General features: G+C 58.1%; 1 protein-coding gene across 2 annotated transcripts in view; it reads left to right on the top strand.

Moving 5' to 3' along the window:
• The window catches only part of KAZN (kazrin, periplakin interacting protein), a 390,124-nt gene that overhangs the window by 266,149 nt on the left and 97,246 nt on the right, over window positions 1–26,729 (top strand). For both annotated transcript variants that reach the window (XM_037045187.1, XM_037045185.1), the window contains exon 2: window positions 26,171–26,362. In XM_037045187.1, the coding sequence (XP_036901082.1) occupies window positions 26,171–26,362 (192 nt within the window). The remainder of the gene's footprint in view (window positions 1–26,170; window positions 26,363–26,729) is intronic.

Genomic DNA, 26,729 nt, shown 5'->3' with positions numbered 1-26,729 from the left:
GGCCTCAGCTTCGGTTGCTGGCCGGGTCTACAGGTTGGCTTAGTCTCCCTGCTAGTTTGGGCTGTAACTTTATCAGAGGCGTTGAGCTTGTTCTGTGCCTCTTAATTGTGCAGAGCTTCAGCGAGCTCTCCCCCGGGGGCTCAGAGAGGATTAACAACAACAGCTGCCAGCTCCTGGGTGCTTTGGTCCCTCACCCTGCAGCTCAGCCTCACCAGGGCGCCACTAACTTTGAAGTCACATGCGCCCAGGCAGGGAAGGATGTGTATGTCCCTTCAGTAAGGTCCCAGGAGTGACCAGAGAGCCATTTATGAAGGGCCAGCCAGGAACCAAGCAAGCACTTTGGTCACTTGCGTTCCTGTTGATCTCTCCTCGCCCCTGTAAGATGCCTGGCGTTCTCTCCGTCGTACAGGTGACATGGTTGAGGCTTAAAGATTGTGGTCCGTGGCTATTCCAGGCTGCCCTGGGATTATTGCATCTTCTCCCTGAAATTTCCATCATCAGCTGATGGACGGTTCCCCGAGGGCCACCAGGGCACCAGGCAGAGGCTGTGACACTGGGACCCACTGACTGGGACCCACTGACTGGGACCCACTCCTTGGCATCTTGGGCACAGTGGCTGGCAGTCAGTCGGGGGCAGTCAGAGTGCAGGGCTCTGGGGCCTAGGCGACACCCCTAACTCCACTCGCCCCACTGGCCCAGCCAGAATCAAAGAGGCCAGCTGGCCCTAGGTAGAAGGTCTGACCCTGACCATTTGGGAACGTAGAATGCAGAGTCCTGAGACGGGGATCTTAGTGGTGCTGGGGGCAACTCACTCTGTCCACAAGGGGAGGAAACTGAGGCCCGGAGAGAGGAAGGGACCAAGCTGCTGTGGGGTGGTTTCCAGGGTCAGTGTGAAAACTAAAGGCACATGGGTGTCCTGGCAGAGCGGCGAGGTTTCTCTCTTGACCTTGGTCCCTGGCTCCCTCGGACTTGGTCCTGTGTCTGGGTGCCTGCCGGTGTGGAGACTCTCCAGCCTCCCCTCCATTCTGGTTCTGTAGGTGTGGGAGGGGCCCAGGAATCTGTATTTTAATCAAGTGCCCTGGATGATTTTTGATGCAGGGGTCCCAAAGTGGACAGTAGGTATCTGGGTGTCCTAGTTAAATCCCACTTTTCCTTTTTAAATCCAGTCTCCACCCCCCCACCTTCTCCGGGCCCACATGGGCCCAGCATCTGTGTGAGAGAGGCCCATGCTTCTCTGTCTTGCACACTCACAACGGGAGGTGATGAGAGAACAGCCCACGTTCAGCTTCGTCTCTGTTCAGAAGCCCCGCTCGGCGCCCCAGGCCACCGGCAGCATTTCGGGGCCTCTTATTCAACCAACATGCCTTCTTCCTTGAGCTCCAAGGTGGAGCCTGGCACTGGGCTGGGCTGCAGGGGGCACAGGAGACTGCACCCTTGACCCAGGGTGCGTGCAGATTGTTTAGACTTGGCAGCAGTCCCCCACCGAGGGGCCTGCTCTTCCAGGTCCCCAGCCTGGCCACCGCCCCCCCACCTCACTCGGATCCCTTTCTTGTTGGCCCAAGTGTGGTGCACGTGGCAGGCATGTTTGGCGAGCGGTTCCTCTGTGCTTCCTCCAGCCCCTCTCACCGCGTCAACACGTGGAGGGGAGCCGTGGGTGGGGGCGAAGCGCCATCACTTNGGGCTGGGCTGCAGGGGGCACAGGAGACTGCACCCTTGACCCAGGGTGCGTGCAGATTGTTTAGACTTGGCACCAGTCCCCCACCGAGGGGCCTGCTCTTCCAGGTCCCCAGCCTGGCCACCCCCCCCCCGCCCCACCTCACTCGGATCCCTTTCTTGTTGTCCCGAGTGTGTTGCACGTGGCAGGCATGTTTGGCGAGCGGTTCCTCTGTGCTTCCTCCAGCCCCTCTCACCGCGTCAACACGTGGAGGGGAGCCGTGGGTGGGGGTGGAGCGCCATCACTTTCTCCGCCGTTGGACTTTCTCCCCACCCCGGGCCTGGGTGGGGGCAGGAAGGCTCTGCCTGCGGCTCTTCGTCGCTGTGTGGGAGACCTGCAGCGAGCTGAGGCCTGGGGTCCTCGGGCTCAAAATGCAGATTCTCGGGGCCCCCTTCCAGAAATGGGATCTGTAGATCCAGGGTGGAACTGAGGAACCCACACCTCTTTTCACCTTTGTCATTGCGGCGAAACCTACATAGCCTGGCTACAGGCATTTTTAGGTGTACAGTTGAGAGCCCTTAAATATTTTCGTAATTATGCAGCCAGCACCGCTGGCTTTTGCAACATCCCAAACTGAGTACGTCCTTATTAAACAATTACTCCCCCCACCCCACCCCAGCTCCTGCTAATCTCTTTTCTACCGTCTGTCTCCATGCATTGGCCTGTGCCAGGCGCCTGGTATAAGTGGAGTCACACAGGATTTCCCTACTGCCCACCCCGCCCCCTTGGCTGATGGCCTCGGGACCCCATGTCCAACCCCCATCCTCCGTTTGGTGTCCCCCACGTTTCCTTCTCTGCCTTCCTTTAAAACGCCACCACCTCGCAGGTGTGCTGGGAAGGTGTGGGGAAGAAATAAGTGCATTTCTCTTTTCCCGTGATTAAAACCAGCGTGTTGTTAGCGCCTCTACCTCCCCGATGCATTAAACAAAGACTTCATCTTTCTTTGGTTGACTATGTTCAATGTAGCTTCTGTTTTTTTGAAGGGGACGACAGGGGCTTCTATTCGTTTGGTTTCCATAGTGTGCTTATGGCTGCTGAGTGGAAGGAGCACGCAGGGCCCTGGGGATCTGCCTCAGGCTGAAGGGCCACAGGTGATGCCAAGAGGTGCTGGGTGACAACAGTCCTGCTGGGGGTGCCCCACAGGGTCCAGGGGGAGATGCACCAGCCCCGGGGTACTGATGGGGGCCGAGGTCAGCAATCCCTCTAAGTGCTCAGCTTGCTCAGCTTTCCCACCCTGGCTGCCACATGCTGGTGGAGTTGCGGGGGGCGGGGGGGCGCAGTGAGGGGCCGGGCTGAACCAGGTGGATCTGTGACTTCGCAGCCGCAGACTGTAGCCACCTGCACACCCTGACCATTCTCTTCTGCCCGTCAGCTTCAGGCATCCGATCGAGGCTGACTGCCATCACTGATCCCAGCACAGACCCTCCTCCATCCCCAGTGGCCTTCGGCTGGGCAGCCCTCCTTTCCACAGCACCAGCCCTCACCTTCCTGTGCTTCCTGGAGGCCCCTCTGGCTGCACTAACAGCCACCCAGGATGGAAGCTTGCATCCCTGGGGTCCCCCCGCCTGCAGGAGTGGAGGCTCTTTCCCCTTGGTTCCGGGGCAGACGAGGATGCCACCCGGCCGAGTCAGGCTGCCACCCCTGCCGCGGGTGCAGGGGGCCTTCCAGTATGGACCAGAACGTCTCCCTTCTGGAGCCTCTCCTTTCTCCTGCACCCTAGCAAAGACCCAGGAGGGACCCTTTTCATAGAGGGGAAACAGAGGCAGACAAAACATGATCTCTCCAGGCCAGAGCTGTGTGCTAGGACTTTCTGCAAAGCTGGAAATGTTGCATATCTGTGCCATCCGCTGGACTTAAAATATTAGCTGGTGTGACAGAAGAACCGAATTTCAGATGTAAGTATTCAAGGCCACATGGGGCTGGTGGCCCCTGGCATCGACAGTGCAGCTGCCTCTGTTTCAGAGCGTGTCATGATGGAGATGGCACTGGCCCGTCCCCACTCCCGAAACCACTGTGTTCCTCTGGGGCTGCCATGCTGCCCGCGTGGCCCCTGGGACGCCTGTGTCGGGGTCATTCAGGAACCTGATGGTGTGGGTTTTTAAGTTCCTAGGCCCCGAACAGACCTGGACAGACAAGTGTCTGGGGGCAGGCCCAGAAATCTGCATTTTAGACAAGTCCCCTCCACCCACCCTGGAGTTTGAGGATTAAGGCCTCCAGCACCTTTTCTCTGTATTCCCATGGGTTTTCCAGCCTCCGGCGGCCCATCAGCACCCTGTGCCTTTGTCCCCCACCCCTCACAACCACGCGAGCCCAGCCTGTGGTTCCCGAGGTGGGGTGCCAAGACCAGCAGCATCGGCATCACTGAGAACTCGGTAGAGATGCAGATTCTCGGCCTGCCGGCAACCTGCAGGATCAGAAACCAGAGCTGGGTCCCAGTAGGCGGTGTCTTAACGAGCTACCCCAAGGCAATGCTGACGGAGCCACAGCTTAAAATCAGTCACTGAACAAGAAGCTTCTAGGAAGCTCCTTCCACTTAAGTTTTCCCCAACTCTTCTGTCTTCTCCTCCCTCTCCCCTTCCCCTCTCCCCAGTCTGTTCTCTCACCAGCTGCCAAGAGCTGCCAAGCCCCTTTCACTCCCAGGGACCGCTGGGTGTGTCGCGAGATGATCATGATTTTTACAGGGGGCTTTGGGGATCCTGGCTTTACCCACCGGGTGGCCATAATGGGAATGTTACCGGAGAGGCAAGCAGAGCAGCAGCCAGCAGTGCCCCACCCCCCTCTTCTCTCTCTGTACCCCAGGTGGTGGCCTTCTGCTCACCCCATGCCATAATCTCAAGAGCAGAGGGCCAGATGGCCCATTTCCCCAGGTCCCCCAAGCCCTCTCTTGAGGACTGGGTCTCTAGCCTGGAGGAAACCCGCACAACCCACATCTGTGCTCCAGACAGCGGTCGCCTACCCCATCTTCCCGGCATATGCAGGAGGCGGGAGAGGCGGGGCCCTCCTTGTGCACGGCACTCCCCTCTGAACCTCAGTTTCCCTGGTCCATGAAATGAGGTCCACAGTGCCACGTGGCTGCTTGGCCCAAGCCCATGGACTTGAGCATGCTTTGCACACTTCAAGGCACCTTGCAAATGTGATCAGCACCATCGGTGATCTTGTTCTCTCCGGGGTGCTGGTGAGCACAGGCCATGCCTGTAGTGGACAGCTCATCCTGGTTGGTCTGCAGCTTTCCTGGGCCCCACCCCAGCCCTTCCCCACCCCACAGTGCCTACATTCTATAGACGGGCTTTCACTGGCCACAAGCCTTAACTCGTACCAGGAGGGTGTTCTCTCCAGCACCCCCTCAGCTCTGAGTTCATCCACTGGCCGAACTTGAGCACCTGCTCTAGCCCAGGTTTGGTGCTGGGTACCCCCAACAATTGGCAGCACCTCTTCTGACTCCTGCTGAGGCGCTCAAGGTATCCTCACTATGCCGTGAACCAGCCAGCTCATTCCCACCCCCGACCTTTTCCTCCTTACCAGGATTATCTTTCTACCTTGTACTGGGTTTCACCCTGTCCCAGGCCCCCAACCCACCTACCAAGCCTTTCTTGCTCATTCCCTCTCCTCTGTGTTAGTGTTTGCAAGGCCCTGGTTAAGTGTCATCTGGACACGTTGTAGCCAAGACCAGGTCCTGCTGACCTGTAACTTCCTCAGGGGCAGACACCATGGGGCGCTTCCCATCTGTCCCCCACACTCCCTCAGGAGGAACCCTGTCTGGCTGATCCATGGGCTCAACAGTGGATGGGCCTCACCTGGCAGGCCAGCCAGCCCCTGGAGACACCTGCAGCCCCACCAGTAATTGCAGGAGCATTGGAAGGGTCGGTAAACATACCCCAGTTCCCTTCTGGAATGTAGAGCCCACTCAAACATAGAGCAGGAAAGGGCAGGTGGAGAGTGTGACCTTGGAACTGCCAAGAGGGCTCCCTTGCCCCACTCCTCCACACTCCACCACGTGCTCAGGCCGGGCAGCTACAAGCCTGGGTGAAAGCGTGGAGAAAATGCAAAAACTGCACACAGCTCGCCCCACGGGCCAGTGAGAAAGAGGAGCTTACAAGAGGGAGCCACAGGAGACTGACAGCTTCCCCCACCCCCAGTTACTTTGTTTCTGGAGAGCAGAGGGAGGCACGGGCATTGACTGACGTATGGAGGGAAAGGTGGGAGGCTGGCTCTGCTCCAGCGCGGATGCTGTCAGTTCTGGAAGTTCAGGGTGGGCAGGGCAGGTCGTGGGGTGGGGTGGGGTGGGGGGAGGACTGGCAGAGACACCGCCCAGCCTGGAGCACGCTCAGTCTCGCGGATTGGGGAACCTGATCCCAGGACCCCTGCTTTGCAGAGTTGCCTGCATTAAACCATTAGCCACCCCATTTCACAGGTGAAGTAACTGAGGCACAGGGAAGTTAAGAAACTTGCCCCAGACCATAAAGCCAGGAAGCAAAGGAGGCAAGATTCAGCCTAAGAGCCCGGCTGGAGCCTGAAGTTGCCAGTACTTTCCTATCCCTGTTTCGATCAACGCGACAGTATCAGTAGTGTCTGTCCGCCTCGGCATGGCAGAGTCGGAAGTGAGGAATAACAGTGATGCTGTCCCTCAGCGGTGTCAGGCACAGCCCTTCTGTTCAGGTCCCAGCCCTGGTGGGGAGGTCCCCTCCCTGGGCTGGGCTATGCCCTTGTGAAGTGGGAGGGTCTTGAGGCAGCTCTGCAAACTCCAGGTAGGGGCGGGTTCTGCACAGGTGTTCCCGAGAGCGGTAGGTCTGCTGCTGCTCTTGGCCATCACATGTTAACAATCACAGAGATCAGAGGAGGGTTCGGGGACTCTCCCGCTCCCCCTGTGAGGGAGGGCAGCATCCGAGGCTCAGAGAGGCCTGTGCTTAGTGCTTGGTAACTGTGTATCAGGGGAAAAACTAACTTGGTATTGTTTGCGCTTCCCACTTTCCTACCACCTGCCCAGGCAGTCATGTACTTAGAGGACCATCTGAGTTGCAAATATTAGAAACGCAACTGGAACTGACTCATAAAAAGGAAATTAGTAGCTCCCCGTAACTGAAAGGATCAGAGGTAGGCCTAACTTTAGGCACAGCTGCAACCTGGGGCTCAAATGATGTCATCTCCCAACTCTCCTTTCATCTTTTTTGGGCTCTATCTTTTCTGGTGGCAAAAATGACCACCGACTCTAAGAAACCTTTTTACCTTTCTAGGATGCTCATGTAGAGAGCATGCTTCATTCCCAGTATATCCAGCAGAAATCCCAGGGCTGACTCTCATTGGCTTAGCTTTAATCACGTGAACCAATGTGATTGGTTCAGCTCTGAACCAATCACTTGGTCCATTAGCATGGAATGCATTGATTGGCCAGACCCAGGTCATGTGCCCTTCCCTAGAAAAAGTTGGGGTTGTTGGCCTCCAGTGAAACACTCAGGCTGAAAGTGGGTTTTTTTTTCAAAAGAAAGTCAGGAAGAATGTTCATCGCTGGGAATGGAAGCCGGGAGGCAGACCCTGGAGCTGCCCCCCTGCCCCCTCTACCCCACCACTGTGTATTGTGGTGATGATTTCTTCAGCACCTTGTGAGTTTGTTCCCCTGGCTAGGTATCGTGGGACTCAAAAAAAAGCCTCAGGTGCAGACCCTATTTGCCTCATATTTTGCAGATTTTCTTGAGCGCCTGCCATGGGCCAGGCCCGGTTCTGGATCCCTGTGGAGAAGCCCGGTTTCCTCTTCTATTGGCCAGTCCTTCTCCCCTTTCCCTTCCTTCTCTGCCTTTAAGGTGAGCAGTTGCCACATCCCAGGGTCCTCTGCCCTCTCCTGGTCGTAGGTAATTACAACCCTTCCTTTCTCTCCCACCCTTCTGTGTATGTTGCTTTTATCACACCTGCTCCTGGTGGCTTGTTCTGAGTGTGGGGCCCCGCTGGGGTTGATTGGAGCACCCCCACCCCAGTGTGCCTGCTCCCTCCTGGGCTGGCATAAATGCGTGCCGTGACTAGCCTCCTGCCGCATCCCTGGTACCGCCGAGCACACACAGGTCAGTGGCGGCAGCTGGCACTCAGGGCACTCCAGGTGGCATCCGCTTCTCTCACCCTTCCGGTTGGAGGTCGTGTCTCCCGGCTGCCGCTGGAGCTTGGCCATCTCCCTGGAAATCACTGGTTGACCCCCTTAGGTAGGCCGAGAATCCATTCCCAGCAAGGCAGAGAGTGGGCCTCTCGGGAATGTGAGAATTTAGCCAAAGGGCCCAGTGGGCTTGCCTCTGTTCCTGGGGCTGTGTAAGGCACAGGTGCCAGTTCCCCATTTCACTTCGTATCAGCCCCCCATGGAGGAGAGTGAGCTCCCACACTGAGACAAGTGCCTGGTCCCAGGGCTCTGAATGCACGTCGCTCTGAGGCAACATGCAGACCAAACATCACAGGCTCGGGCCACAGAGCCAGGCTGCCTGGGTGCAAACGGTTCTGAGCTACTTAAAGTCTCTGCACCTTGGCTAACTCACCTGTAAATTGGGATGCTGTCCCTAGCTAGGGGTAAATGAGATTCTATGCTTGGCACATAGTAGGTGTGCAAGGGAGAAAAACGGCACCAAAATGAGTGCTGGAGTGATAGGAGGTGACCAGAGAGATGGCCACGTTGGACAAGTCCAGGCGGGTGACCACTAGGAGACAGAGTCGTTGGGACATGGGCAGGTCTTGCTGGGGAGGGGTTTCTAGAAATGGCCGCGGCTCGGTCTGGCCTGCGTTCCGACCTGGGTGGGTGTCTGGCTGCGCTTTGTCAGGAATGTGTGCGTCAAGGGAACCCCACACCAGGGTTCTGGACCTTGCTGCTTATTAATCTTCCTGAGCCTCGGGTGCCAGGCCTTCTAACATGGAAATGATGGCGCCCACCCTGCAGGGCTCGATAGCGTTTTGCTTAAAGAGTGGAGCTACTGTTGTGTAATAAGCCACCTCAAATGAATTGCATATAATAAAATGACAATCAAGCATGAGGTGTGCAGTGGCGGTACGGGACGTGCCTCTCCACAGGGCGGGGGGTGTACCTGAGGGTGTGTGTGCTCACCACGTGCTTTTCTTCCTGTTGGAGATTCCCTGGGAGTCTTGACCATGACTGAGCTTGTTCTCCGAGGCATGCAGTCAGGGCCTGGGCCCTGGGCTGGGCAGGAAGTACATGCGGTGGGGGGGGGGGGCGCACACAGAGGCCGTGTGTGACCCTGGAGCCAGCCTCAGAAGGCCAGGTTCTGGCTGAGACTTCGCTCAGCCTGGCCATCCCCCAGGGTGGGCTCTGCCTCTTGCTGTAGCCCTCCCAGCCAGGGAAGCTCAAGTCAAAGTCGGGCTTGTTTTAATGTCACAACGGGCAACCTCAAGAAAGTCCACGTAGGGACTGCCCACCATGGAGGGACTCGGCAGGAGTGCTGGAAGGCTGGGGTCATGCCCTCTCTCTCTGTCGCACCTCCCTCCTGTTTCCCCTCAAAGCTTCTCCCTAGCTTACTCCCCTGCCACCCTAGTGGCCCCATGGCCTGGCTTAGAACCTTTCAGTCGCCTCAGTGCCTGGGAGACAGAATCTGATTAGTCCCTGCCTAACCAATTGTCTGGCAGAACCTGGATCAGGTGACCCACCCTGGTCCAATCAGCTGCATCTATAAGGGTGGGCAGGGTACCTGTTGTATCTGGCTGCTTCCTTCCAGGGGCTTTGAGTAAGTAGTTACTTAGGAAATGTGAGGCAAAGAAGACTAATGGACTCATAATGTCCAGTACAGATGTTTCTTCTGAGTTTGAATGCCTTCCAAGATTGGAGCTCACATCCTCTCCAGGCAGCCCCTGCAATTTTTTATTTAGTTTTAAGCTTTCACTCACCTTTATATTGAGCCAAAACTTGATCTCACTGTAGAAAGACTCAAAACTTGAGTCTCTGGCCCATGCCCTGCTGTTTGAGGATTTTATGTACTAAATCTGTTTCCTCCGACATGGGAAGACAGCCGCGGCAGCTTCCTGCACCAGCTCTGTTTCCCCCGGTGTCTTTCCTCCCAGCTGGGATGGAACAGATCACGCTGGGGAGGAGTGGAGGGCTGGGCCGTCTAGCTCTGATCCACCCAGCGGGAGCTTCGGGAGCCAGAATCTCCCCTCGCACGTCCAAGGAGAGACTGTTCCCCACACGGCGCCGTGTGCTCCAGGCTCTCCTGATGTTTGTTTAAGAGGACTCGGCAGGAGCCTAAAGGCATCAGGAGGCCCTCCTGGGAACAGGCAGGGGGACAGGGAGCTGGAAACTCTGCACAATGCTTTTAGGGCAGGTGGGGTGGGCACAGTCACCTGGGCCAGGACAGGACTCCAGGATTAGGACTCCATTCCCCCTTTCCGGAGTCCACCCTGCACCCCCACCCCTGTGCTGACAGCTCGTGGGCCCAAAAGGACCTCAAAGACATTCAGTGACAAGTTCACATACTCCCATTGGACTCCATAAGCAGTATCCCTGGCCAAATAAACAGCACTTGCCTCATGAATATCTGCGTGCAGCCAAGAGATTACAAAAGGAGATGGTGGAGAGGAGAGTAATGCACTGAGTGCTGACCAGCTGAAAGGAGATTGAGTTTCTCTGCCTGGGAGTGTTTGTGCCAGCCACCTACCTTCCAGGGCTGGCCAGTCTTGGTTGGGGCTTTGGTCCCGCCCCTCACTCTCCCCCCAAATTAGCTGTTTGCAGGTGTGCATGCAGAGAAAATGGTAATTTGGAGGAGATTTATAGCTTTCTCCAGAGATCAGGAGCAGGAACAGTTTCCTGGGCAGCGGGGTCACCCCAGCTTAATCTTCATAATTACTGAAAGGGCCTTAGCCAAAACTTTTGGGCGCTGCCCCTGGCCTCTGCTGAGGGCCGTGCTGCCTCCTCACCTGCTGTCTCTCCCTGTCCTCTGGCCTCCCGGGTTTGGGCTGTGTTGTCCAGGGCCTCGAGGCTGAAGCATGACCAGAGCTTGTGTTGTGGGGGGTGGGTGGTTTTTTTTTTTTTGGATTCCTGGAATGTCTGCAGCTATTACATTCCATCTACTGCTGCAGATGGAGTGACCTCACTGGCTGGCCTGGCTGGTGATCAGCCTGCAATTCCAAAGGGACATGGCAGTGAGCCCACAGGACACAGGCCCTTTTCTTGTTACCAGTCCAGTGACAATGCAAACACCTGCTCCTGGTTGGGGCAGTTGCCTTGTTTTCTGCAGCTCTGCCTAACCATGGAAGCTGTTTTTAGGCATCTGCAAACTGGGGCTAGGGGTGGGGGGGTTGTTTTTCATCACCAACCACCCCCGACCAGTCCTGAACACCCCTGTCACACATAATTGTTCTCAATCGCCTCAAGTCACCACGAGCGTCCGCAGGATTTCAGATGTGTTGGGAAGGGGGTCCCAGACTAGGGCCTGATGTTCCAGGTTTGAGGTTTGTGGGCTGGGGAGAAGGAAGAGGGAAGATCTAGAAGCTCCACCCAGGAGAGCAGGGCAGGAGGAGGACGACTTGGGTGAGGAGAATACAGAGACCAGCAGAGAGCCTTTGACCTGCTCCGGACTGTTCCCATCTGGTGTCTCTGCCAGCACTTCCCTTCATTCAAACTGGGCACTTCGGTGCCGTGGCCACCAAACCGAGGACCTACCATTGGTGTCATTTTGTCCTGGTCGTGGGTGCGGAGCAGGGGTCGGGGAGGGGTGGAGGCAGGAGGGGTGGAGCTTGGAAGAAGAGAGAGGCTTGGAGGAAGAGTACACTTGTTTGGTCTTGAAGCACCTGTGTCCAGGAGCGTGCAGTCCTAGGGGGCTTTGGCTGGATCTAAGATGCCCTGTACCCTGGGCTGAGTTCAACTCAACGGGCACTTCTTGGGCTCAGCCCGTGGGTCAGGGCTGTGCTCGGTGCTGGGGCACAGGATAGGTGGCTCCTGCCAGGAGGTGCTCTGGAAGAACCTGGAAGGATGCTGTCCTGTGCAAGAGATGGCCTCATCTGGGTTGGCAAGGCCATTCGTATTCCTCCAAGAGAAACAGCCTGGGGGCCAGTCGCCCCAGCTCAGAATTCTGCATCACCTCTTTCTCCCCCTGCTTGGCTATAAGACCGAGGTGCTGGGACGTGGTTGTGCATTCTGTGGAGCTGGGCACGAGCCGCACGTGCCTGTGGGAGTGCGCATGCGAGTGTGTGTGGGGGGAGGGCTGAGAGCCATGGGTTTTTTCAGTTTACATTTTTTGAATAGTTTCTCCTCAGCTCTCCCAAGGGGCAGTGTGCAGAGCAGAATGAGCCTTTGACCTTTGCAAAAAGTTGGTGGGGTGAGCCAGGCAGACAGGGGAAGCATCCGGTGGCAAGTCGGCGGCGGCCCACAGCCAGAGTTCAAGTTACTTCTCCCCTTCTCATTCCATAAACTGGAGGCAGCTTCTCGTGCCCAGGCCTCCAGATTAGGACAGCAGGGCCACTTCCTCAGCACCCAGCACCCAGCTGCTGGGGGCCCCGGGCAGGAGTTCCAGGAGAAGCCCCTGTGGGGACCCCCGGACAGAACTGCCAGGCAGGGGCTGACCCCAGAAGCACAAGGTGGTGGCTCCCAGAGCGGGAGGGGGGCGGGGAGGGAAAAGAACGAGAGTAAAAGAGGATGTGGCACTCGGCGTGTGCGGAGCACGGTTCTGTATGTGTAGTCGCTCTATGTGTATAGTCACTCATTTCATACTCACAGCAACCCCATAAAGTAGGTACTGTTATTGCCCCATTTTACAGGTGTGAGAACTGAGGCACGGAGAGGTGAGCAAGTGGCTGGCGCCCAAACCCAGGCTGCGGAGGTTACAGCCGCTCAGACCTCGCCGCCTCTCGGTCTCTGGGCCCAGCGAGCCTTTGTCAAAACTGCAAGTCAGGTTTCAGCTGCTGTGTTAGGGTTGGGTTTTCTGCCCTGGGAGTGGGCTGGGGCAGCGTCAGGTAGGGAAGGGAGGGGGTAAAAGTTCTGTACACACACACACACACACACACACAGCAATAACTCGGGGACTCAAGTTTTCCCTCCTCATCCCACTGCTCCGCCTCCCCTCCCCAAAATAGCCCCCATTTTTCTGTCTTCATAGTACGTGTGGTTCATAGACCACACTGCTGAAACTCCCCAAGTGAAACAGGGGTGTTTTTCTCATCGGTTGGTTCATTTTCAGTCCTGCTGTTTATAGCCCGACAGGGGCAAGGGACAGGGCTGTGGGGGTCCCCTTTGGTCTCCTAGTTGGAAGTCTCAGAATCTGTGACTGCAGAGGCCTCTGGAAATGGGCTGGGCCACGTTAGAATCATGGGTACTCCCGGCCCTGTGGACAGACCGGGGCCCTAGGAGGACAGGAGAGGACGGAACAGCCCAGAGAGTCTGGGTTGTAACCAGGCACCTGCATGGGTGGGTTGGGAAGGGACCAGGGGGGACTCGGGTGGGGAGCTAGGCCCACACGCCCTGGGCAGCTGACTCTCCTTAGTGAGAACAATGAAACCCACGTCGTACCTACCAGAGGGCTGGGATGGCGGTGTAATAGAGCGCCCTTTGAAGAGAAAAACTAAATGTTCAGCTGAGCAATGCCCACCCCAAGTGTGGCTTTCTGCATATGAAAGTGCCATCTTGTTCCAGCCCAGGCAGTGGGCCTCTGGCCAGCTTCGGCTTCCTTTCGAGTCATGGTAGCACTTGGGATTGGGGGGGTCCTGTGGCACGTCGCAGAACAGCATCCTGGGAGGAAATACCGCAGGGGGTGCGAGGCGGCCCGGGTGTCCGTGGCCCGGACTTCCCAGGTGTGGGGCCCTGGGCCTCCTTCAGGCTTTGAGGGGACTGGGGGCTGCATGGGATGTGCCCCCAGCACGTGGAGCGTCCCCTGTCCCTGGGATGCTGAGCAGGGCTCCGGCCCCCAGCCCCAGGTGTCGCGGCCCGATCAGGCTGGAGACAGAGTGGGGCTCTGTGACCGGCCCCTGTGGCCCGGGGCCTGCTCTTTCTCAGCCCGAGGTAATTTTTCAATTAACTCGATTGGCTGGAATCCGGGGCACCCTGGGAGTGTGGGAAAGCGTCCCGGGCCGGAAGGGCCCTCCCCTCTGCCCCTGCTGGTTCGGGGCTTGGCTCCCAGAGGGAGGATCCGATTTCATATCAGGACACCAGGATGTGATCCCAGTGCCCCTCTGAAAAATCCCAGATGGCGCCTTCTGGAAGCCCCGGTGGACTCCGCACTGGCGGCCAGCCTGTCCTCCCCTCCCAGCCCACCCCCCACAGGCTCCCTGACCGGGCCCCAGCGGTGAGTTCCTCTAACGGTGCTCTCGTTACTGACTTTATTGCTAAACAATTTAAAAAGGCAGCCCTGCCAGTTTTCATAAGTGGAACATTTAAAGTATGCAGAGCATATTTTATTTCTTCCTGGATCAGCTGCTCAGTTGGGCTGTAGAGTGATCAGCAGTGAGTTATGGGGATGGGTGCGCTGCCCTTGCAGCCTTCCCGTCCTCGGGCACTGCACAGTGAGTGACCATGGAGGACTGGAGTGGCCGGAGCCCGGGACGCCCTCTTCCACCTCCCCCGTGTGGCCGGGCCTCCTCTGTGACGGCATCAGAGCTGCTGCCAGCATTTGCTGAGGGTCACACGGTGCCCGGCCTCTTGCCATCTGTCACTGTTATTGACAGAACATCACCGCAGCCCTGGGAGGTGGGACAGTATCATCGTCTCCACGCCCCAGAAGAGGACAGAGAAGTGGCCCTGCCAGGGTCAGACAGCTACTGAAGGGCAGAGCCGGGACCCGGCCCCGGCAGCCTGCTCCAGTACTGCCGCTCCTAGTCACCTCTGTGGCCTTTTGTCGGGGAGGAAGTTGAGGGACTCAGAGGTCACACCACAGTGGAAGCCGCACATTCCTGTTTCACCTTCGGAAGCCACATTTGGAACAGGGCCACAATGTGCACTTGGTTTCACCTGTTCGGAAAGGTCAGATCTGTTCGCGATACAGATCTGAAGGTGCGGGAAGCCCGGACTTGCCGCCCCCGTGTGATGGCAGGAATGTTTAGAAGAGCCATGGGCTGGGCCCTGATCGCCCACTTCCCTGCTCTGCGTAACCGTTCGCCTCTGCAGGGGCCGTCCGCGTGCCTGGCACATTTCAATGCATTTCATCCCTGAGTTGGTGGCTGAGACTGGCTGAGCAGAATGTTTTAGCCAAAGCGTGTTTCCAGTTTGGCCTCCAGGTGAAGGTGGCCAGTGGCCTAGCCGTCAAGGTTGTGGATTCCAGGCACCTTCCTCAGGCCCCGATGGGCTGTCCATGAGATGGGGATAGAAATGCCTTTCTTCCCCTAGTCTTCCTAGGAAGGTAGCTTTCCCACGGGGAGCTGGACCCCGGGGAACCGCTGTCTCGACAAGTGGGACAGACAGCTTCTCCCATCCTCTCTGCGTATTCTGGTGATGGGCGGGGAAGGAAGCCGAAATGTGGGTGTTTTGCTGCTGACTCAGATTCAAGGGTGGGGAAGAAAGTGAGGGTGGGGCTTTTCTTCTCCTCCACCTCTGCCACCCGCCCCCACTGGCCCAGTCAAGTGGGTTCCTTCCAGTTTGTGATAAACCCTTGCTGCTCTGCACCCCGATCCATGTCACACGGTGGTGGGTGTAGCCAGTGTCAGACCATCTTTTATTTTCCCTCTTCATGTTTTGGTATTTTTTTCCCAGAGGAGAAAAAATACCTACCCTGGTGGGCCAGAGGAGGCAGCTGGCCAGGCCCTGAGGGGAGGCCCGTCCTTTCCTCTCCTGCCCAGCAAGTGGATAAGGAGCAGGCTCCCCAAGGCCACCTGAGCACTGGATTGGGACCGGGCTGTTATTGCTGTCACTGCCCACCAGGGATTCAGCCACCCAGGTGACAGGAGAGTGTCTGTATCTCCTACCCCCAGCCAGATGGTGTAATTAAAGGTTCTCATTACCCCCAGAACGAGTATCACCTGCTGAGTGATCTTTGCAGACCACCAAGGACAGTGGGCCAGTGCTGTGGTGGCATCGAGCCACAGGTCCAGAAAGGCTGCCAGACGCTGTCCTTCCTGGGCTTGCAGAGCAGTGGACACAGGAGGACCTCCCGTGACAAACTGGCACGTTATGGGGATCAGACCAGGCCACCCACAGGGCTGCATTCTGTAGCACTGAGCCTGGAGGTATTGGGGCGATCCCTAGGGAGCTGTGTGCCGGGGGGTTACAATTCCTTGACTTCCAGGGGCATCTCCGCATTTAAATCTGTGATCATCACTGCTCCAGGGCAGGGGACTTGTCTCTGTCTTGGGGACCTGGCCGGCACTGCAAACTCAGTGCTTGGTGAGGGGGAGGACAAAAGGATGTAGACCCTTGTCCCTGGAGAGAATTGGGTGCCTGAATTGAGGAGCTGGGTGGGCACAGGTCTCTGTGGGGAGTGTGGGCCCCCAAGATCATGGATGAGGAGGGTTAGCTTGGCAGTCGGGGCCAAGGCAGCCTGCCTGAAGGTGTGTGTCAAGGCCAGCAGCTGTGCAGGGACAGCCTCGGCAGGAAAAGGGGATTAAACAGCACCTGGAGGGGAAAGCGATTACCGTGAAATATGAGAAAAAGACAGAGGCTGTGTCACCGGCACCTGCACTGCCCACCCCCACCCCACCTGCAGTAGGAGTCACCAGGCGGCTCTCCAGGTCTGGGCGTGGCCTTGGGATCAACACCTTTTCGGAGCGTCATTAGAGACTGTCCTGTATTTGGCAAGTGCTGTATAGCTTCCCATCACCCCTACGGGGTTAAGTGTCAAGTAACAAAGGCCCAGAGAACACAAAATCTCTAGCAACCTGTTGTTCCAGCCCTTACCTGCCTGCTGCCAGGCTCGTTCATGGCCTAGTGGGTCGGTCTCTACTCAGAGCAGGGGCCAGGAGAGGGATGGGAGAGACTGTATATGGAACAGGGACAGAAGTGGCCCGAGAGGTCTGTTCTCAGCTCCTTGAGCAGGAACCAGGCAGGAGGGGGCACCTGGGCTGGCCCTGCAGGGTGGCTGAGCAGAAGGGAGTGACGTAGGGGCTCGCCTCACCCCTTCCCTCACCTGGGTGGCCAGTGGAGGTCCGTCCCTGGGGCTACTCTTCCCAGGCCAAGGTTCTCAGAGTTCTCTCCCCACGGGTAAACCATTACATGCAAGACTGACCTGGCTGAACTCCCCAGTGGCAGCTCTGGTTGGTCATTTACAGAGCTTTGGGAACCGACCCTTCAGGGCTGGAACCAAGGGCTGCATTGCTGCCCCAAACCCACACCCCCAGCCCTACTCGGATGCAGGTCAGCTTCGCTCCAAGGCCGAGGTTCTGCGACCTTCCAGGCCTGGGAAAGTATGCCAGTGGTGGGAGCTGTCCAGGAGGGCCTGGGGCCCCCTGAGCAGGAGCACAGGAGGCTTTGGTGGCCCTGGGAGTCAGTGTGCAGACGGGCAGGCAGCTGTGCCTGTGGGAGAAGGGGTATGACAATAACGCTCAGTGGCTAAAGGCAAAGGACCTGCAGCCAGATGACCTAGGTTTAACCACATATTCTCCCCTTGCCTCGGTTTCTCCTGTAAAGTGGGCGCATCCCCTGTGATTATTGTGAGGACTGGGAAGTGGCGCACTTCGAACGGCGCTGACACGCACTCGTGGCTCCGAAAGGGTCGCTGTTACTACTGTGACGCTGACGATGGGCAAATTCAAGGACAGAGGGAATCTAGGACTGCAGCTGAGACGTACCCCTTTCTAGCCATGTGCTACCTCCCCGGAAACACAGGGGGTGCGGAGGAGGCACCCTTACCCTCTCTGGGGGGTGGACTCGCCAGCGACCCCCTCCTGACCCTGCCTTTTCAGGGGTGCCCTTCACTGGCTGTGGGCTCCTTCGGACATGTTCACTAACACATTCGGACCTGTTACTACTTATCTTGGGCGTCTGGGAGCTCCTGTCTCTCTAACCTCCAAGGGCAAACACATCTTAATGTTTAGAACAAGCACCATCCCAAGGGACTAAGCACCAACTTCCCTGCCCCGCCCCCACCGCCGCCTAAACCGGTTTGGCCCAAATCCAGTAACAGAAGAACAGCGGTCGAGGGAGCAGTGGCATCTCTCCAGGGCTCACAACCGGCCAGGCGCCCCTGGGCGGGTCTGTGGCAGGATGGCTCCAGAACCCCACGGTCCCGGGCCGCATCCCACACCCCCAGTGTCTCGGAGCCTCAGCAGGCTCGCCCAGCCCTGCACCCGTGCTGTGAGGACCCACGGAGATGAAGCCGGCACGCGGCACCCGGCACAGTTGCCGCCCAGAGAATGGCAATGCCGTCAGCCATCGTCTCTGAGAAAGGGGGTTTGGACTGGCAGGGACCGTGGCTCAGTCAGTGTTGTGTCATCTGGCTGTCACAGGGCGGCCAGGGCCAGGGTGGGACCCTACTCCCAGTTTTCCATTTCCCTCCCACCAGGCACCTGTCGCTCCAGCAAGTGCCCTGGTGTTTCCTGGGCACGCAGGCAGGTGCAGGGAGTGGAAGCCGGTACTGAGCCTCCCAGGGTGGCGGGGTCCGACCCGGGCCCCCTTCCACAGGNGTGGCAGGATGGCTCCAGAACCCCACGGTCCCGGGCCGCATCCCACACCCCCAGTGTCTCGGAGCCTCAGCAGGCTCGCCCAGCCCTGCACCCGTGCTGTGAGGACCCACGGAGATGAAGCCGGCATGCGGCACCCGGCATAGTTGCCGCCCAGAGAATGGCAATGCCGTCAGCCATCGTCTCTGAGAAAGGGGGTTTGGACTGGCAGGGACCGTGGCTCAGTCAGTGTTGTGTCATCTGGCTGTCACAGGATGGCCAGGGCCAGGGTGGGACCCTGCTCCCGATTTTCCATTTCCCTCCCACCAGGCACCTGTCACTCCAGCAAGTGCCCTGGTGTTTCCTGGGCGCACAGGCAGGTGCAGGGAGTGGGAGCCGGTACAGAGCCTCCCAGGGTGGTGGGGTCCGACCCGGGCCCCCCTTCCACAGGGCCCTCTGGAAGGCCTGGGGCCACGGCGCTGTCTTCCTGGATTTGGGAGGAAGGGCTATAAAAAGGAGTTTTTAATGGAAAATCTGTCATATGGCATCCCAATACTTAGATTTTTTTTCTTGCGGTATAATCGACATGCAGTGACACGCACAGGCCTTACATGTGCAGCTTGGCCGTGATGAGCTTTGACAGATGTGTGCTTGGCTGTTTCACAAGGCATCCACCCATGACAGGCAGCCAGGGACAGTCACTCCCAGCCTGGACTCGCTGACCTCCCGCAGCCTGGCCCCCGGGGGGGTACCCCGTGCTGCCCTCCCACCCCGCCTTTCCAGGCCGTGGCTCAGCCCCTCTGCCACTTGAGCTGCCCCCCCCGCCGCCCCCGAAGCTGGATCCCATGGCCTGGGCTCTGCAGTCACTGAGGCCAGCCTTCCTTCAGAACATCAGGGAGGTGTCCCCTTTTTCATGATGATCATGACAAGCTACATTGGACCCCCATCTAGAACCTTCCTCAGTGTTACCACGTAGATGGATTGCTTTGTCTCAAGTTTCCCATGGTGACTGGTCTTGGCTCCATTTTCAGATAAACTCGGAGGTCACTTGTCCAGAGGTCAGATAGGTGGGACCATGTCCAGGCTGGCTGGCCATACCCCGCTCCCCGTGTGGGCATCGTTCTGGCATGTCCACCAGGAGCCCGGCACTGGGCTGAGCCCTGGGTGACCTGTGCGAGCAGAACAGAGCCCCTGCCTGTGTAGACCCTATAGGCCAGCTCCATCCCGCCTTCTTTTCCCGGAGCTGCATGGGGACTGGCCCCTGGGGGAGGGCACAGAGCACTGTGCAGGGCAGGCTAGTCCACTGTGACCAAGCTGCTCTGCAGAAACAGACGCAGGCTCCTCCCCAACTGGGGGCACGCCTGCCTCCACTGCCATCCACCAAGGGGCCTGCTGAGGCCCTGGCTCCCTCTGTGTCACCCCCGACCCCTCTCCTGGCAAGTGACACAGTACAGAAGTTAAGACTAGGTGCTGGAGCAAGACTGCCCAGTTCAGACCCTGCTCTGCTCTCTACTCTGGGGACCTTGGTCAAGTCAGCTAAACCCTGTGCCTCACCTTCCCTGTCTATAAAATGAAGGGACGGTGCTAGGACCTGCCTCGTGGGGTGATCGCGGGGGGCGGACTAGTTAGCCCTGTGAAATATGCAGAGCGGAGCCTGGCCCATGGAGTAGGTACTAAAGAAATGCTAGTAACGGAGCAATTGTTACGACACGTGGTCGTCACAAGATCATCATTACTGAAGACTCAACGGCTGGAGGCTGGGCTTACAAACCTAGAGCTCACCTGAGGGGTCCCTTGGTCCCCCGGTGCCTTGTTCTAGCCGTTCTTGGGGGTACCTACAGGCACAAAAATCAACTGTTTTCTCCTTTCTTCTCCCCCTGCCCCCTGAGAGCTCACGAGAGTTCAGCCTGGAAAAGGCTCATCACAAACTGGGGGCTCTTCTCCAGGGCCGGGGCAGGCGCCTCCCTCCTGCACTGTGTTGCTTCCCCCACAGTCCTCCCTTCCTCCCCTGTCACTCCCTGGATTCCACAGCTGAGTTGGCCACAGGGCAGACCCGCAGAGGCTGCAGGCCCTTGTCATCCAGCTGAACTTGAACTCAGAATCAGCAGGGAAATCTAAGGCCCCCCCGTGCCAGTCAGCCCTGTCCAGTTCCTGCTGCTCCAGGTCTCAATGGAGCTACAGGGCTGAGCCATGCTGTCCAGGCCTCAGGCTCTGTCTCTCTCCTAGGTGTGTTTGTTGCCCTGTGCCTACTGTCTCCTTGTTACAAAATGGCTGCTGTAGCTCCAGCCCAAGTCCACTTTCCAGGCAAGAAGGCAGAGAAGAGGCAAATCCCTTTTTTCTTCTAGGGCAGTCCTCCTTGGGGACCTTGTCCTATAACCTTAACCAGCCAGAACGAGGTCACATGGGCAACCCTAATTGCAAGGGAGGCTGACAAATGGCATTTTTAAGCACTAGCTGCATTGCTGTAGAAAACAAAAAGGGACATGCTAGAGAAGGGGAGGGTCAGCCCCAGCTCCCTTGACACCTCTAAGTGGGAGGATGCCACGCCCCCTTGCCCCAGGGAAGAGGGCCCAGCGGCTTCCACCTCTTGTCCTGCCTGCCTCCTGCCTGTAAGGCCAGCCCCTAGGGCGTAACCACTGGTAACCAGCAGCTTCTCCTGGGGCGGGAGAGACTGCCAGGCGACGCTTCTCTGCAGCTTTCCTGGCCCCCGGAGTTCTGCTGGGTCTGTGGCTTCTTGGTGACACCCCGCCTTTTCACCACTAACCACACCCCCTGCCCCAGGTGCGTGGACACCGTGGCTGCCCAAAAACTACAGAAAGGCACACAATTGATCTTTCCTTTATCTGTCCTTGGGCTAGGCCCAGGATGATTTCTCCAGAAGCAGTGGCCCCTTCCTCAGCGCCTGTCTCCTTAGGCCAAAGGCGTCTTCCTATCACTGTGTCTGCAGGCCTGGCTGCCTCCTTCCTTCTCCATCTCATGCCCTCTAGACCAGCCCCGGGCAGGAGGATTCCATGCAGGGGTGGCGGTCATCTCTGTGTGCACTTGAGATGTGGCTAGTGCAACGGAGGAACCAAGTTGTCCATTTTAACTAATTTGCACAGAAGTAGCCACATGTGACCAGTGGCTGTCTCACTGAGCAGTGCTGTTGGAGACTAGAGCAGGGACCCTGATCCTGTGATGAGTTCAAATGCATAATCAATCACATTCATCTCGATACTTTGATTGCGGCCTTCCAAGGATGGCGATAATATGAAGGCCCAGAGAAGGGCAGTGTGTTGCCCTAAGTCACACAGCAAAGTAGCAATCCTCTGCAGCAGAAACCCAAGCCTTCCAGTTCCAGCTTCTAAGGAATGTGATTGGTCCCCTCTGTGCAGGACGAAGCCGGGCTATGGGTACAATGGGGCACAGACCGTGCTCACTAGGCTGAATACCTGTAAGTGTATTACACATATGTCTCATTTATTGCCATCACCCCCATTTTACAGGTGAGGCAGCTGAGGTCTAGGAGAGCAAGTGTGTGTCCCTGGTCCCGCAGCCCCCAGACGAACGGGCTACCGTCTCCTGAGGTTCTCTGCAATCCATCCCAGAGTCATCGTAAATCTCTGCCCCTGGGAGGTCCAGGGTGTGTGAGCTCTGGGTTTACACGCCCAGCCGGGGCAGGTGCAGTGAGTTAACGTGCACAAACCTCTCCCTTTCCGTGGAGTTGTTTTTCCAGCCTGGTCTCCTAAGACTTGGTTCCCGCAGGTGCCACACCTGGTGTCCCGCCCTCCTGCTTATTCTGGGCCAGACTTGAGGGGCGGAGTCTAAGTGTCAGGTACACCTGTTGGAAAGCTGAGCACAGGAAGAATCCGCCTTTGCCAGTAGTCCAGGGGACGGGTGCCTGGCTCCATCTTGCTCTCTGTCCTCTCGTAAGTGCAGGGTCACAGCCAAGTCTGTGCCTTCGCCACCGTCCCCGTGAGGGGCTCCGGCCAAGCCCTTCCTGAGACCACCCAGTTCGTTGTGCCAGAGACCAGGGCTGCTGGATCAAACACAGCACACCCAGCTGAGTTTGAACTTCAGATAAGCGACAAATAAATTTTTAGTGTCCGGGTGGCCATGTGGTGTTTAGGACAGACTTAACACTAAAAATTATTTGATGTTTGTCTGGAATTCAAATTTAATTGTGCATCTGGGGTTTTCTGTTTGTTTTGGTTTGCTTTATTTTGTTTGCTCAATCTGGCAAGTCCGCACGGGGTGGGGGTGGGGAGTACGAGCCCCATGCAATGCAGATGACAACTGAGATCCAGAGGAGTGACAGGGGTCGCACAAGGTCAGGCATGATGAGGCCCTGACCAGGCCTGGGTTTGACGCCAGGTCGGTTGCAACTCCGTGCGGTCTGCTGATAACAACAACCTGGCCAGCTTCCTCGGGGCAGTTTGAGGAAGCCCAGAAGTCACACTCTTAAGAAAAGAAAAAAAAATCGAAGCAAACCTGTCTTTTCCCTGCCCGGGCGTGTTAGCAGTTACTCACACCTTAGTTTGAAATAAGCTTTTGGTGACAGCTGATGGGCAACTGGGGAGAAGGGTTGACGGAGGGAGTGTCTTAGTTTGGGCTGCTGTAACTAAAACACCAGAGCCTGGGTGCTTGTAAACAACAGAAACGTGTTGCTTACACTTCCGGAGGCCCCAAGATCACGATCGAGGCTCCCACAGATTCAGTGTCTGGCACAGGCCTCTTCCTGGTTCCCGGAGAGCTGCCTTTTTGCTGCATCCTCGTGCAGTGAAAGGGGCGAGGGAGCTGGCTCCCTGCAGTCTCTTTTAGAAGGGCACCCGTTCTGTTCCCAGGGCTCCAACCGCATGAGTTAATCACCTCCCGTAGGCCGTGCCTCCAATACACATCGGGGATCAGCTTTCAGCATGTGAATGTTGAGGAGGCAGAAGCCTTCAGTCTCTGGCAGAGAACAATAATGAAGGTTTTCAAAGTCCTAGCTGTGGGTGGAGCTGGTGAGCCAGGGCCCGGGTACAGAGGGTGGTAAGCGTGAAGACCTTTTATAATCTGACCCCAGCGTACCTCTCCAGGCTGCCTCTTGCTCTTTCTCACCTTGTACCCATTCACACTGGTCACCCAGGGACCTCTCAGGCCATTTTGGCTTTGTTCTCACCGCCCCCTCTGCTCACCACCCTCCCCCATCCATCTTCCAGGTCCCAACCCAGAAGTCCTCGTGCCCTAAAAGGGAGAGACAGCCCCTCTTTTTCACTGTGCTTACGTGTGTGCACGCCTTCTACCCGTTGGGGGCTGCTTGAGGTGCACGGTGTTCCCTGCCCCTTTCTGGACACCCCGTGCCAGGCCTGTGGTGTAGGTGGCCCACAAATGGTGGGAAGGAAGGCAGGGACGGGGCCCCCAAAGCAAACCGCCTCCTGTGCAGTTCTGCTGAGAGACTTGGGCAGTTTCCGGCCCACACTCGAGGTGGTGTCAGAGCAGCTGGACACGCCCCTGCAGACAGCCTGCCTTGAGGGGTGTGGTTTGGGGGCCCTTCGAATCACGTTCACCGTGGGGTCTGGGAGGGCTAGCCTGGGGGCGGGACCTGTCTGTGACATTCATCTGGGCGTCTCCAGTACCAAGGATGGCAGCTGGCACGGGGCAGGTGCCTATAAACTCTTGCTGGGTGGGTGGGTGGGTGTAAGGAGTCATTCACCGGTCATGTGTCGTCGCACTGTCTGGGGTGCTGAAGACCCTGTGGTGAAGGGTACAGCCAGGCCCACCCTCAGCAAGCTGCGCCCACCAGGCCCACAGGTGGCAAACAGGTGGGCCACCCTCGTAATAAGGGGCTCTGTGCAGCTTGTGCAAAATGCTGTCAAAATTGGGTAGCAGGCTGGGGCCACAGTGGGCCTCTGAGGTGACAATGGTGCTGAGACCCACTGGCAGGAAGGCACCTGTGGGGAAGGGAAGGAAGTTCTTCTGGCCGCCAGGAACCTCGCACCTTCCAGAGCTGGAAGCCCCTGGTGCAGCTCAGGCAGACTGCCGGGCAGCTGCCTCCAGGGGCGGGGGGATGGAGGGGCAGGGAGGGATTCCGCACAGGGTCAGGTAACGTTCTCTGCCTTTAAGGGGCCCTTGAACCTCTGTGGAGGACCAGCAGGGGTCAAGCAGGCAGTAGGAAGGGAGGGCATGGGGGCCTTCCTTGCACGGGGGACAGCAGGACCCAGGTAGCATCAGAGCAGGAGGTAAGGAGAGACAGGAACTGGGGACAGGGTCCAAACCACCTTTTACCAAGGCCCCTAGCGGGTGGTGGAGGGACACCTGTCCTTGAGGCCTTGGCTCTGCTCCCATTCAGCCTGTCCCCTGCCCTGGGAGAGGCCTGGCTCAGCCTCCAGGCCCAGGGTCCCCAAGCAGTACCAGTGCCTTGGGCAATGGCAGCCACCACCTTATCAATACCGAGCCCAACCTGTGGACCGAGTCCCATGGGAGGAGGGCTTCCTCCCTCGTCTCCTTGAAACTACCCCACCCAGTGAGGGTTAGACCCATTCTACAGATAGGGTGCCTGAGGCTCGGAGGGGAAGTGACGAGTGCCTGGTCAGTGGGGGGAGTCAGACTGAAGTCCGATGACTTGAAAGGTGTGTCCCAGCCACGTCCTCTGCCACCCTCACTGTGAGGACAGCACCCCCGACTTCCACGGCGCTGTGGGGCGGGATGGTGCCAGGAGGTCCCTCTGAGGAGGCATGTGGCCTGTGTCACAATGAGGAGGTGGCTGCAGGCAGAACAGGGAAAGGGTGTTCCAGGGGCAGGAAAGAGCTTGATGTGTTGCAGAGAGAGGGACCAGTGTGGCGGGAGGGAGGGCAAGAGGGACGGAACGATGGGTGGGTTTAGTGGTGCAGGCGGAGGTGAGCCCCCCACGCCTGCTATGACGAGTGTTTCTGAACCTCCTTTAACCCCTGAGGAGCAGGTGCTCTCCTGACGGTGGGTGTTGCAGTGGGTACCTCCCCTCGGGGGCCGCTCCCCTGCTCCCAGCACCCTCTGCAGCCTGGCGTTGGCTGTTGCTCAGAGGAGCAGACCTGTGGGTGTGTCCATGTGTCCAGGTGTCCGTGAGCCTGCAGGACTGAGCTGGCTTATGCTCCTATGGGACAAAGGTGCACCTCCTGGGTACCGCCTGAGGCTCCCTGGGGCCTGAGGGATAGCTCGCTCTCCTTGGTCCCATTCTGCCGGCTCACGTGGGTAGCGTCGGGTTTAATTTAAGTGCCAAGTGCGTAGAAACCTCTGCCCGCAGTGTCACCATGGGAACCGCTCATCAGAATCCACTTCCCTGCACAGATGCATCCGAATGCGGACGTCCTGTTCCTTCGGGGCCCCTGAGGGCCACGTATTCTGTGAGCCGTGTCGAGTGTGTCTTTTAGGCTGTTTCCTGAATGTCAGACTCGCGGGGCAGGGGGCTCAGGCTCTGGAGTCGGCCAGGTCTGGGTTCAAGTTCGAGCTCTGCTACCTACTAACTATGACCTCGTGGAGCTGCTTAATCTTTCCAAGCCTCCACTTCCTAATCTGTGAAATGGGGGTTAGGACCGTACCTGCCTCAGAGGTTCTGGGAGGATTCAATGAGGCCGTGTGCGTACAGCTCACCTGAGCATGCTGCTGGCTGGGGGCCCTGATGCCAACTCCGGCCGCTCTTCCGTCCACTCTAGCTCCTCCCTCTGGGAGGGAAGACCTCGGCCATGGGCATGGACGCTCTGGGGCAGTGATACCAGCTGTGGAGCCCTAGAGAACATGGTGGGCTGTGGGGCCCCACCAGGGGCGCCCTGCAGGTGGGGGTGGGCCCAGGACCAGACCTGGGCCTCTATGAAGTAGGCTGGGCTTTGGGGGTTTTCTTTCCGCCCACACGTAGGAAATGCCCTGCAGGCAGAGCGAACAGGAAAAGCCAAAGCACCTTGGAACGGGCCCCAGAAGAAGGGAGCGGGTGTGAGGCAGCGTCCCGTCCCCTAACCGTGTGCCCTTCTCCCCTAGTGCTCCTGCGGGAAGAAGTGTCCCGGCTCCAGGAGGAAGTCCACCTTCTCCGGCAGATGAAGGAGATGCTGACGAAGGACCTGGAGGAGTCGCAGGGTGGCAAGTCCTCTGAGGTCCTCTCGGCCACCGAGCTCAGGGTCCAGCTGGCCCAGAAGGAGCAGGAGCTAGCCAGAGCCAAAGAAGCCTTGCAGGGTGAGTGACGAGTCAGCAGAGTCCCTGCCTCCCCTTGCCTGGCGTACGGGCTTGGGCCAGGGCCACGCAGGCTCTGGCAACCAGAGTCCAGTCTCCGTATGGGGAGTGACATGGACACGGGGGCACCCCAGCACCCAGCCCCCAGCTGAGGCTGCCGTGCGTATTTCAGGATGGAGCTCTACCTCTTGCAGGGTTGGGCACATAGTCATCTGCCGGGTGACCACCACTGTTCTCGCTCAGGGCGGGGGGGTGGGCACCTTTGCTGAACCAGGGTGCCGACCGGCAGCTGCATCTCCTCTCCCAGCACCCCAGGGGTCCTTTGGCACCTCCCCTTCCTGGGCAGTGTGCCTTTGCTGGGCTCCCTGCT

This window comes from Sturnira hondurensis, unplaced genomic scaffold, assembly GCF_014824575.4.
Source record: "Sturnira hondurensis isolate 20B ecotype Veracruz unplaced genomic scaffold, ASM1482457v3 Scaffold0004257, whole genome shotgun sequence".
Lineage (NCBI taxonomy): Eukaryota > Metazoa > Chordata > Mammalia > Chiroptera > Phyllostomidae > Sturnira > Sturnira hondurensis.
This window is presented reverse-complemented; position numbering and strand designations above follow the sequence as displayed.